General features: G+C 37.9%; 1 protein-coding gene across 1 annotated transcript in view; it reads left to right on the top strand.

Moving 5' to 3' along the window:
* The first annotated feature begins 294 nt into the window (after positions 1-294).
* Positions 295-10,749, top strand: part of LOC103023403 (cullin-3) — a 33,022-nt gene continuing 22,567 nt past the window's right edge. Inside the window, exon 1 of the mRNA XM_007232908.4 lies at positions 295-744. Within this exon, the coding sequence (XP_007232970.3) occupies positions 331-744 (414 nt within the window). The 5' untranslated portion in view covers positions 295-330. The remainder of the gene's footprint in view (positions 745-10,749) is intronic.

Raw genomic sequence — 10,749 nt, 5'->3', positions numbered from 1 at the left:
TGTACCACATGTGATGCGAATGACAATAAAATCTCCTTGAATCCTTGACACTGCTTTTGGATAATATTATGTTACAGTTCAGCTTGGTTCGATGGCTTGTGATCACTCCGTGTTCCTTATATTACAGAGGATTTCAATTTGTTAAAATCAAAGAAACTCTTAATTTTATATTCATTATAATATATATATTATATATATTTTTTTTTTCAGTATGAAAATGATCATTTATAAACACTGTAACTCAGTTAAAAGCAGCGCCCTCAAGTGGTCAAACAAGCCCTTTAGTGAATCTCTTGCGCTACCTGTGCGTGTTCCTCCAGATCTCGCGAGATGTGCCGGGCGCTCTCTGTCTGTGAGAGTTCAGCCAGCCGCCATCACCGCGGCCGAGCACACACAACACATCTGAGAGTACTGATCCGACCCGGGACTGACATCAGAACAGACAGACGGATAGAGAGAGACAGACAGACAGAGACAGAGAGAGAGGGGGAAGAGGGGGACTCGGGTCTCGGGGAGAGGGAGAGTGATAGTTTGAGTGTGAGAGAGAGAGAGGGGAGGTGTAGAGTAGAGTGTGGGGACCCGGAGAGAGGAGGAGAAGTTTGCAGGTGTCCCGCTGTAAACCTCCACACCCACCCCGCGGTTAATGCTTCAGGAGGATCTGCTCTCTCCCCGCAGCTAAACATGTCTAATCTCAACAAACCCGGAACCAAGAAGGACACCAAGATGAGGATACGAGCCTTTCCTGTGAGTAGGAGCTACCTGGTGCTGTGTCGAGATGTGCTTCCCGTCCATATGGGCTACTTGGCGGCAGTGCGCATGCGCTGGTTTACAAGTTTTTGGATGTTTTCGTGCATATCGTATCATACGCAATCTTATCATCGCAAAAAAGAAACGACATAAGGCAGCCTATTTTGCATCTGTTTTATTGTTTTTGTAACTTTGTTTACATTCGGCACTAAATATGCTAACCAATTTATTTTACACAATGTCAGGGTCTTTGTTTATTGAGATATAAAATAGAAATATATACAATTTTGGTATAATATAAAAATATATTATAGCAACCTTCACAACATTTTTGAGGTTTTTTTTGCGGTAACAGTGTTTTTGTTAATGTATACATACCAACATACTACCTGTCAAAAGTTTGGACATAACGTTACCTCTTCTCATTCAACGTATTTTCTTGGATTTTCAGTTTTTTTTTCTATTGTATTTAATTATTTTGTAAAAATAAATGAAAGGGTTAAAGAAACCAGAAAATTTTTATACTTTTTAAATGAAATACATTAAATAAAGGAATAAATTAAAAACATTTAATGAGATGTGTCCAAACTTTAAACTGACCACAAGTAATATCACAATATACAGTATAATATACATTGTTAAAAAATACTGTTATCGTTATATAATTTTTGTTTTTATTACATTAAAATATCTCTCCAGAGTAATGACCTCATTATATTATTAGCCTAATATTAGGATTTATGCTATTCAAAGCATACTGCATACAATCTGTACTGCAGCATTGTCTGATTATGTCAGAATATCATAACTGCTGTTTTTAAGGCAAACTTTCTGTGCATACACACACATACCCCCATGGTAGCGCGTTTTGGCAGGGTTGCACAATTTGACACAACACGTGCAGTAAGAACACATAAGCTAACTAACTAGCCTGTGTTGCTAAACACCCTGACACTGTGCATTCTGTAACTAATAGCTAACTAATATGCTAAGCTAGTTAGCTAGCTAATATATATCTTTACAGAAAGTTAGCTTTAGCAAATTGTCAAGTTAGCTGTGTTTTGATGGTGGCAGCTAGTCCTAGGTTACTACTCTTCTGTGTTCTTAGACTGAACCTTAGCTGGGTGGTTAGCTAGCTTAGCTTAGCTTAGCTTAGCTTAGCAACTCAGCTAGCTGTTATCTTAGTAACCTACTCAAAAGTCTGTTTAGAGTTGGGCCACTCTGAAGGAAACACCATAAAGATTTAATCCGTGCCAAGTCAAATAGCAAGCCAGCAAGCTAACAACACAGTTCAAACATATATGTATATAGGTTAATATAACCTGCACACAGTCTTTGTCAGCGTCTAGAAACGGGCAGAATAAAACTTCTGCAGGAGGAGCAAGAGTCTGCTGCTTAATACACTGCTTAATAGCATTAGCCTGCTAGCCAAAATTAGCCTGTTGGTGGCCTGACAGTATAGTCAGCTGTATAACAAGACAATTTAGTCTAAAATGAAACCAGGGAGACTAACTGTAACTTCATTTTCACCAGTAAAACCTAAAGTCTAATATGATTTAATATCTTTGTAAAGAGGTTAATATCTTACTTCTATACATAGCACAAAAAGTAAGGGAATTCTTGTTGGGTAGATTATTTCTTTGTTGTAACAATTCTTTTTGGCCAGTTAATATCTCATTTTTGTGGTGTCATATTCGTAAGGAATATAAACTTGAGAACATCTGCGGGATAAGCAGCAGAGCTGAGTATGTGGGTTACATCCTTAAGACATTTGCCAAATCTTGCTGTTGCTATTGACACTTGTTTTTAGCTTTTGGTACCCTCAGGTGCTACATTCACAATACCAGGCTGAAATGACTCAAAACTGATTTTTTTTTACTCAATGTGGCTCAGATCTGATTTTTTTTCATGGCTGTCTAAACGGGCCAAATCAGATTTTGTCAAATCAAATCAGATCTGAGCCTCCATATGTGGTTCTAAATCAGATACGTATCCGATTTATGGACATGCGACATTAATATAAACGGTCAAATCCGAATTCATGCGGCTTTTTGCTTTTATGCATGCGCTACGTGCTTCTCACTCGTACCCACACATACCAACTCAGCAAAACAGCAAAAGCAAATCGCCTGACTTTTTTTTCTCCTCCTCGACCTTAGCATGTACTTCAGACCAGCTGTTTACTCTCCACTCCAGCAAAAGATGCTCCACATATGAGCTGCTAACTCATCCATTTCCCTTTATAAAGCTACGCGTTGTCTATTAAATATAAAGTTTTTTGTTGTTGGTGAAGAAGGCAATGTTTATACACAGATACAGGTCACTTACATTTGAGAATGTGAACCGTCAAAATAGCCAAATCCGATCTGAACAAAAAAAATCTGATTTGAGCAATGTGACTTGTAATGTGAACGTAGTCTTAGATCTTAGATCAGGTCCATAAAAATCCAGCCTGTTCTGGCCCGAGCCCTGTGCACGTTCTGCCCAAGCCCGACCCGACAGGCTCCATAAACTGTCAATATGAGCTCATACTCAATCATTTTTATTTTTTTTATAATTTTATTTCTATTTTTTTTTCTCATTTTCTTCCCAATTTACACGGCCAGTTACCCAACAGATCTCAGAAAGATTAAAACACAAACAAAGCAAACAATGATTCACAGGGCTTAACATCGGTAAATTAGGCTACAAGAATGATGTGTGGATGACTTTCCTCTAATCTAACATAAGTTAACATGGTGTAAGAATACAAAAACACTTTCTAAACCTACTTTTTAATAGTAAGCATATAGCCTATGTCCAAAAACACACAAAAAACAGACTAAACACCGCACCATCATTAAGCTAAAATAGACCAAGAACAATAACATAATTTACTTTCCATAAATCACTTTCCTCTACTCTACATTCTAATATTTAGCATATAGCCTACGTCCAAAAACACACAAGAAAACTGCAATAAGACTAGCAATAGTATAATAATAGTATAATAATATGCACTAGTTAGGTGTGTAATGCAGACACTGGAGGAGAATACTTGTGAGCAGTGTGCACTGCACAAGGCCAGAGCTGTGATTCTAACATTCTAACTTGTGCAACTTTTTTTGCATTTTTAAACACTGTTTGACTTGTTGCTTTGCTGTATTGTGATTATCATGCCAAAGCTTTATTTAAAATAAAAATAGCATTAAAAATCGACACCTACAACACAGACCATTTCCTTGAGCCTAACCTGACCTGACCCAGCCCGAGGAAAGTGGTGGAAAATCATACGTCTACATACGTCTGCAAGATTCTTGCTGGAGTGGGACATGACGTGCAGGTGCATTGGATAAAGTAAAGATAAGCAACATTTCTATTTAAGGAATGTAACATATTATTTGTACTTTGCACTACTTGAAACCTCTGGTTGATAATGTAATTATCATCACTGGCATAGATATTGTGTCTATCTGTGACTAAAGCAGCTTTTTTGAAGTTAAAAGGCGTAATGTTGACCTACAGTAACCTGGTCTGGTCACGAGTTTGCTTATGATTGGCAGGTCTGTGGTAGTGTAGGTGGGTAGTTTGTTTGTTTGCAGCTTTGAAAGCATGTTTTTTAACCAGTACACCAAAGCCTCACTTCACTGGCCTTCAGATTAAGGCTAAATCTGTTGCCCTATTTATGCCTCTGATAGAGCGCCAGTGGAGTGTAGGGCAGACTTTAGCAGGTGCCCAGAGAATGACAGTGCAGTCAGGGTTTCATGCTGTGGATTGCCTAGAGTCCATTTACTCCATTTCCTACACACACACACACACACACACACACACACACACACACACACACACATGGTCATTCACTCACTCATACGTGGTTAAAACCGAAGTTTCTGTAAGTTAACAGAAGTCATTTCAGTGGGTGGATTTGAGAATAATTGAGAGTTAAGGCAGCTATAAAGATGTGTAGATGTGTAGTGCTACCGTACAAGCCAGTGGGGGCGGGGATATAATCTGGGGTTGCTGCGGTTGGTCAGGTCTAGTTTCAGCAACGTTATGTTCCCAAAGAATGAGGTCAGCTGACTACCTGAATGTATACTGATCCACCAGAATAGTCATCAAATCAATGTTTTTTTTTATTTATTTTTTTTACACAATGTGACAAAGCCAGGATTCATGGGGCTTGTGAATGAGTGCAGTGTTCAGGAAGCATGCGGATATAATGATTTGGCCACCACAGAGCCCAGACCTTAACCTCATTGAGAATCTTTGTGCTGTGCTAAAAATATTTTTTTAAATCATTATCAATGCAAGATCTTTGGGGGAAAATGAATCCAAAGTCAAAAATAACAAAATATTGCCCAGTATGCCCAATTCTTTCAGTTTTTGCAGCCCTAGCCTGAATGATCACAGCTCAGTATGTGTTTAAGTTGATTTTCAGATTGTGTGTGTGTGTGTGTTTGCTCTAGCTTTAGGGTTTTTTTTGGGTCACGAAAAACTGGTTTTGGGTTTTTTGAATGTACAAAAATGCACAGCTGCTGTACATATTTAACCTGGGTCACACACACAAGCTTACTTAGATATTCAGAATTCCTATGTATTTGTGGGCTCATAAAGGATAAAGAATCAGTTAAACATCTGTCAGCACTTTCTCACATTAAACAGTTGAGTTTTGTTTTAAATTAGGGATGTGAGAAGGTACACATATACTTATATTTGTGCTTGAAAATTTGTGAGTACTTTAGAGATTCATAGAGCAAACTAGTATAATTAGTATAAACCAACCACCAACTCGCCACCTTCTCCTCAACCCCCTCCTATTTCACAAATAAAAATGAGTCAGTCTAATTCAGGTAACTCTGGATCATGCCCACATCTGATTCTCAGCACATTTGCAGAGAAAATAGGCTTAGAATTTAGCATTAGCCCTGCCACCCACCCTTGGGACAATGTCAGGCAGGATCTCTTTGGGGGTTGTGACTCTAGGTTAAAATCCACTAATATAAACAATATACAGGGTTTCATTTTGTCAGTATAGGGCTTTATTTATTCACTAAAGGTTCACAACCCAACCAAAAGCTTTTAATGTATTTTACGGACTATAAGGCACACCAGATTATAAGGCGCATGAAGTGAAACAAAACAATCAAACTTTATTCAACTCATTAACAATAACTCTCAACATTGGTCAGTTGTAAGACATAAAATACAAAACAGTACACTCATTTTTTAGTTAATTCCCTTCCACAGTTCATCTTTAGTGTCTGAGTTTAACGGTTGAGCGATTTAAGCATCAGGCATGCCTGGAGCACAAATAGTGACTTAAATTGCCCTGCGTTGCCTTTTTATCCCAAAACATGCCAGCTCCCGTATTCGCCGAACACTTAAACTTTAATCTCACAAAAAATCCTGTCATAAAATATTATTTTAGTGTCGCTAACAATGTTGTAAATCTGTGTGTAAAAAAGGTATTATATCCCTGGTGTTAGGTTTGTGTGTAGTCCTGTTTGAGGTTCTCAATCACATGCAGGAAGAAGCTCTTTCTCAGCCTCTTCATTCCCTGACTGCAGTGGAGATAAGAGTCTATTAGAGACTCCTACCTACAGCTGCTCCACCTTGTAGATGTAAAAAGTCAGAGACCGAAGCTCTGAATCTGTTGCTGCCCGCAGGGACACTGCCCATAAGGACGCTGAGGTGTTTAAAAACTTCAGCAGCACTGCTGTATCTGATCCACTTGTACCACCACACACTTACACCTCAAACACCACCACCATACCAGTATTACTGCAGTGCTGAGAATAAATGACCCATCACCCAAATAATAATAATAATAATAATAATAAAAATAATAGCTGCTCTGTGTTGGTTTTCTCTCCTGTGGGGTTCTGATTATTGAAGAACAGGATAAAAGGAGGATAATAATAAAGTGTACAGAAAAACAGATACAGAACTACAGTCTGTAATTATAGAACTACAAAACATCCTATATGCTCAGTTAGTGCTTTGTGATAAGACGATAAATATTGTTTCTACAGTAATTTCATAAATTATTCATGCAAATATATAAAGTAGGCTACGGTGAAGTGTATTGGCGTGGTCACTTTGCAGAAACTCGATTTATATAAGTGATAATAAAGTTTTGCGACATGACGCTGTTTTACGTTATTTGACGGACACGTGTGGACACGCCGGTTTACGACATTCTTTACGTTATTAAATTCATGAGAGCTGAACAATAGAAATGCATTGTTTTGAAAAAAATTTGTTCCTGCATCTACCTCATCTGTTTTCAGTTGATACATATATATTGCTGCAATAAAAGGTAGTAATTCTCATTTGTGAAAGTTGGGTTTAATGTCACTTTGAAATAAAGTTGAAAAAAGTAAGCAACGATATTATTTTGTCATATTTAAAAAAAAAAAAACTGAAAACATACTTAAATGTGGTATATCATGATATATATCGTTATCGTAATATAATAAAATTCAGTACAGTTATATATGATTTTTCCCATATCGCCCAGCACTATACTCAGTGGCCCCAATGTAAAGGATAATGTGTATGGAATGAAGGAGATGCTCATTATGTTATGCTTGACCAATGTTAATTAATATAATTGAAAAGTTGCTTTATTTCAGTAATTCAGTTCTAATTTTCTGAGACACCGGTTTTTGGAACACTTTATATGTAATACATTTGTATAAAGAGTTTCACATTTTGAACTTGAGTTACTGAAATAAAGTAACTTTTCAATGCGCTCAATTAGCGATAGAGGGTTGTGTGTCACTGCACAGAATTACGGAAGTACTAACCTACTTTAAATATCACATTTAAAAAACCCTCTATAGCGCAGGCAGAAGCAGGCCTACATCCCAGAAACTCGTTACACTCAGTAGCTGAAGAACCTGACGGCACCCCTCCTACTCATCCTCCAACAAGCTCCAGGGATTTCCCTGCCTATACGCCGCTCACATCTGCAGACGAGTCTGCACTAGTCAGGTCTAACAGTCAAGCTGAAGCAGCGTTTGGAACAGTAAGCTTAGTGTGAAGGCAGTTTTGACAGCTGTGGGTGAGAAGTCTCGACATACAAGTTGATAATCAGGAAATCAGGAACTGTTGCTTTCAACATGTATCATGACTGATTACTCAGCCTAATGCAAACCCAGATGAGCTGTTTGCTTTGCATAAAGTACTAGAGCTTTGAGGCTAATGTGGCTAAAAAGGACTGAAAGTTTAAACCACACCAACTGCGGTGCTTGTCTTGTCATGTATGACATATTGTGACCTACTGTATGTACTTCTGGGTAGGGGCTGCACAATATATCGTTTAGGCATCGTCATCGCAATGTCACATTTAGGGCTGCCACAAACGATTATTTTTATAGTCGACTAATCACCGATTATTTTTTATGATTAGTCGACTAATCGGATCATACGTTAATTGAATATAAAACACAGTTTATCACAATAGAATGCAGCTGCTATTATACAACCATCATTAGATTTCAGCTATATGCTAACTAAAAATAAAAACAATTAAAATCATAGTTCATTAAACCTTTAATGAAATATGCAGCTTGTTGTAACAGACAATTATTTTACTGTTTAGCATAAAGTGTAAACAACTGTGTAAAATAAGGATAAGGCACTGGCATTTATGAAACATCTCAACCGTGAGGTTGTTTGAACTATTATGAAAAAAAAGTATATTAATAAAAAATGCCTCTCTGTCCAGATATTGTGTACATTACCGTACACAGGGCAGCGGTCTGCACAGATCTGATTGGCAGAGGAGAGCGTTTGGTGATTTTACACCACACATGACTGATCTGTGAGTTTACTGCACCGAAAAGCACTGAAAACAGAAGCCACTGTCAGAATGAAATCCTTCTCTGTAGTTTATCGGTTTGGGACGGCATTTGTGACAACGTCTGGGTCCGGATCTGGATCGCGGTCCGCCTATTAGTGACCTCTGTTTTAAAGCTATCAAGATGAGTAAGTTAAGTACTAAGTTAACGCTCTGTTTACGCTAATTTTAGCAGCTAAATAGCAATTTAGCTTCTTCGTCATTTAATCAGCCACAACATGCCTCCTTTTCAGGTGCTCGTGCATCGCGGTTGTGCTGCCGAGGAAGGCAAGTTCTTCATTGCAGATATTGCATTGCACGCGTTTCACTTTTATTTTCTTGGTGATCCCACACTTTTGAGTTCTGTAGCGGGGTAGCCATGAAACCAGAGCCTGTCTGTATAATGTCCTGAGATGTCGTCCACTACCTACCCCGGTTTCCACTACTGCGCATGTGCGTCCAGGACAGAAAGGCAGTCGCAGCAGTTTGGAGAGAAAAACAAAGAAAAAAACAAAAACGACTAATCGACTATTAAATTAGTCGTCGACTATTTTAATAGTCGACATAATCGTGACTAGTCGACTAATCGTGGCAGCCCTAGTCACATTGTAGGACGTGCAGTATCACTTAAGATATCATGTTGCAATGGTTTGATTCTTGACACAAGAAGTAGATACACAGCGCTGTCTCTGTGTCTGTGTAAGTGACAGGCTGCTGCTGCCTGAGAAGCACGAGGGGGAGGGGGAGTGCTAGGAGGGGGTTAGGAGTAAATACGAGGTAACCGCATGGCCTCCATCCACGTGGTTGAACACGTGCTTGTAAACGTGGGCACGTGTGGAAAGCTGTGCACCTCAGTCCAGCACAGTTTTGCAGTGCAGATATTTCCAGTTACAGCTGAGTTCACGCTTTTAATCCCAGAAAAACGCTCTTATTTACCTCTTAAAAAGCCATTTAAATGCCTGATTAAAGGGCTGATTACTGTTGTTTTGCTGTTTTTCTTGGGTTTTGAGTGCTCTGTTCTAAGCTCCTGATTGGTCTGGACGCAAGACAGTGCGCAGGTGGGGGCGGGGCTGGTGACGTCATGGGCCCTGCATTGTTTAATACTCGATAAATATAGTTGAAAAAAAAAACAAACATTTGCAATATCAAATTTTTCCAATACCGTGCAGCCCTACTTCTGGTTTATTTAAGGTGGAATTGAAAATTTCAATAATAACCTTACTTCAGCCTTTCATAGATTGAGCTAGGCCTTTGTATTATTAAAAAATATATTTTTTTTTATTCAAAGTTATCTTCATTTAAACGGTATGATATCGATTCATTTCATTCTTTAAAATAAGCATACAGTACAAATCAGTCAAGTGTTCGGACAGACCTCTTCTTATTCAATATGTTTTCTTTCTCTTACATTGTAAATTTAATATTGAACTATATTAAACCTATACAGTAACACACACAGAATTATTTAGTAAATAAAAAGTGTTAAACAAACCAAAATATGTTTTATACTTTAGGTTCTTCTACGTAGCACATTTATCTTTAAAAACAGATCTGCACACTCTTGTTATTTTAATCTCAGTGTCTTCATAAGGAAGCGTCACCTGCAATAGTTTTCCCTTGAGTCTTGAAAGAAGGAGTTTCTGGAGGTGCTGAACAATAGTTACTGCTTTTTCTTCACGCTGTGAAGCTCCAGAAATATAGAAAAACATTCAATGAGAAGTTGTGTCCAAACTTTTGACTGATACTGTTTCAACATCATCCATCTGCAGAGCAACAGAGCCATCTGCAGCTCCATTCCACCTTATATTTAGCTGCTAGACTTTTAGAGAAGCTAATGTTTGCAACAAGTTATTTTTTTTTCTCTCACTCAATGTTACAAACGCCTGTTAGCCTATTTAAACAAAATATGTCTAATGTCTAGGTCTAATTTTAGTAAATATATATTTCACTCATGTTTAACAAACAAGTTAGTGTTTTCCCCGAGTTTTCCATTCCACATTAAATGTATCAACACTAGACCACTTCAGTTTCTGGATCAGTTTCTCTGATTTGGCTATTTATAGGTTTATGTTTGAGTAAAATGAGCATTGTTGTTTTATTCTATAAACTATAGACAACATTTCTCCCAAATTCCAAATAAAAATATTGTCATTTAGAGCATTTATTTAAATAATAAAAAA

The sequence above is a fragment of the Astyanax mexicanus genome, chromosome 4, assembly GCF_023375975.1.
Source record: "Astyanax mexicanus isolate ESR-SI-001 chromosome 4, AstMex3_surface, whole genome shotgun sequence".
In the NCBI taxonomy this organism is placed as follows: domain Eukaryota; kingdom Metazoa; phylum Chordata; class Actinopteri; order Characiformes; family Acestrorhamphidae; genus Astyanax; species Astyanax mexicanus.
Note: the sequence above shows the minus strand (reverse complement) of the source record. Positions and strands in the feature narration are given on the sequence as shown.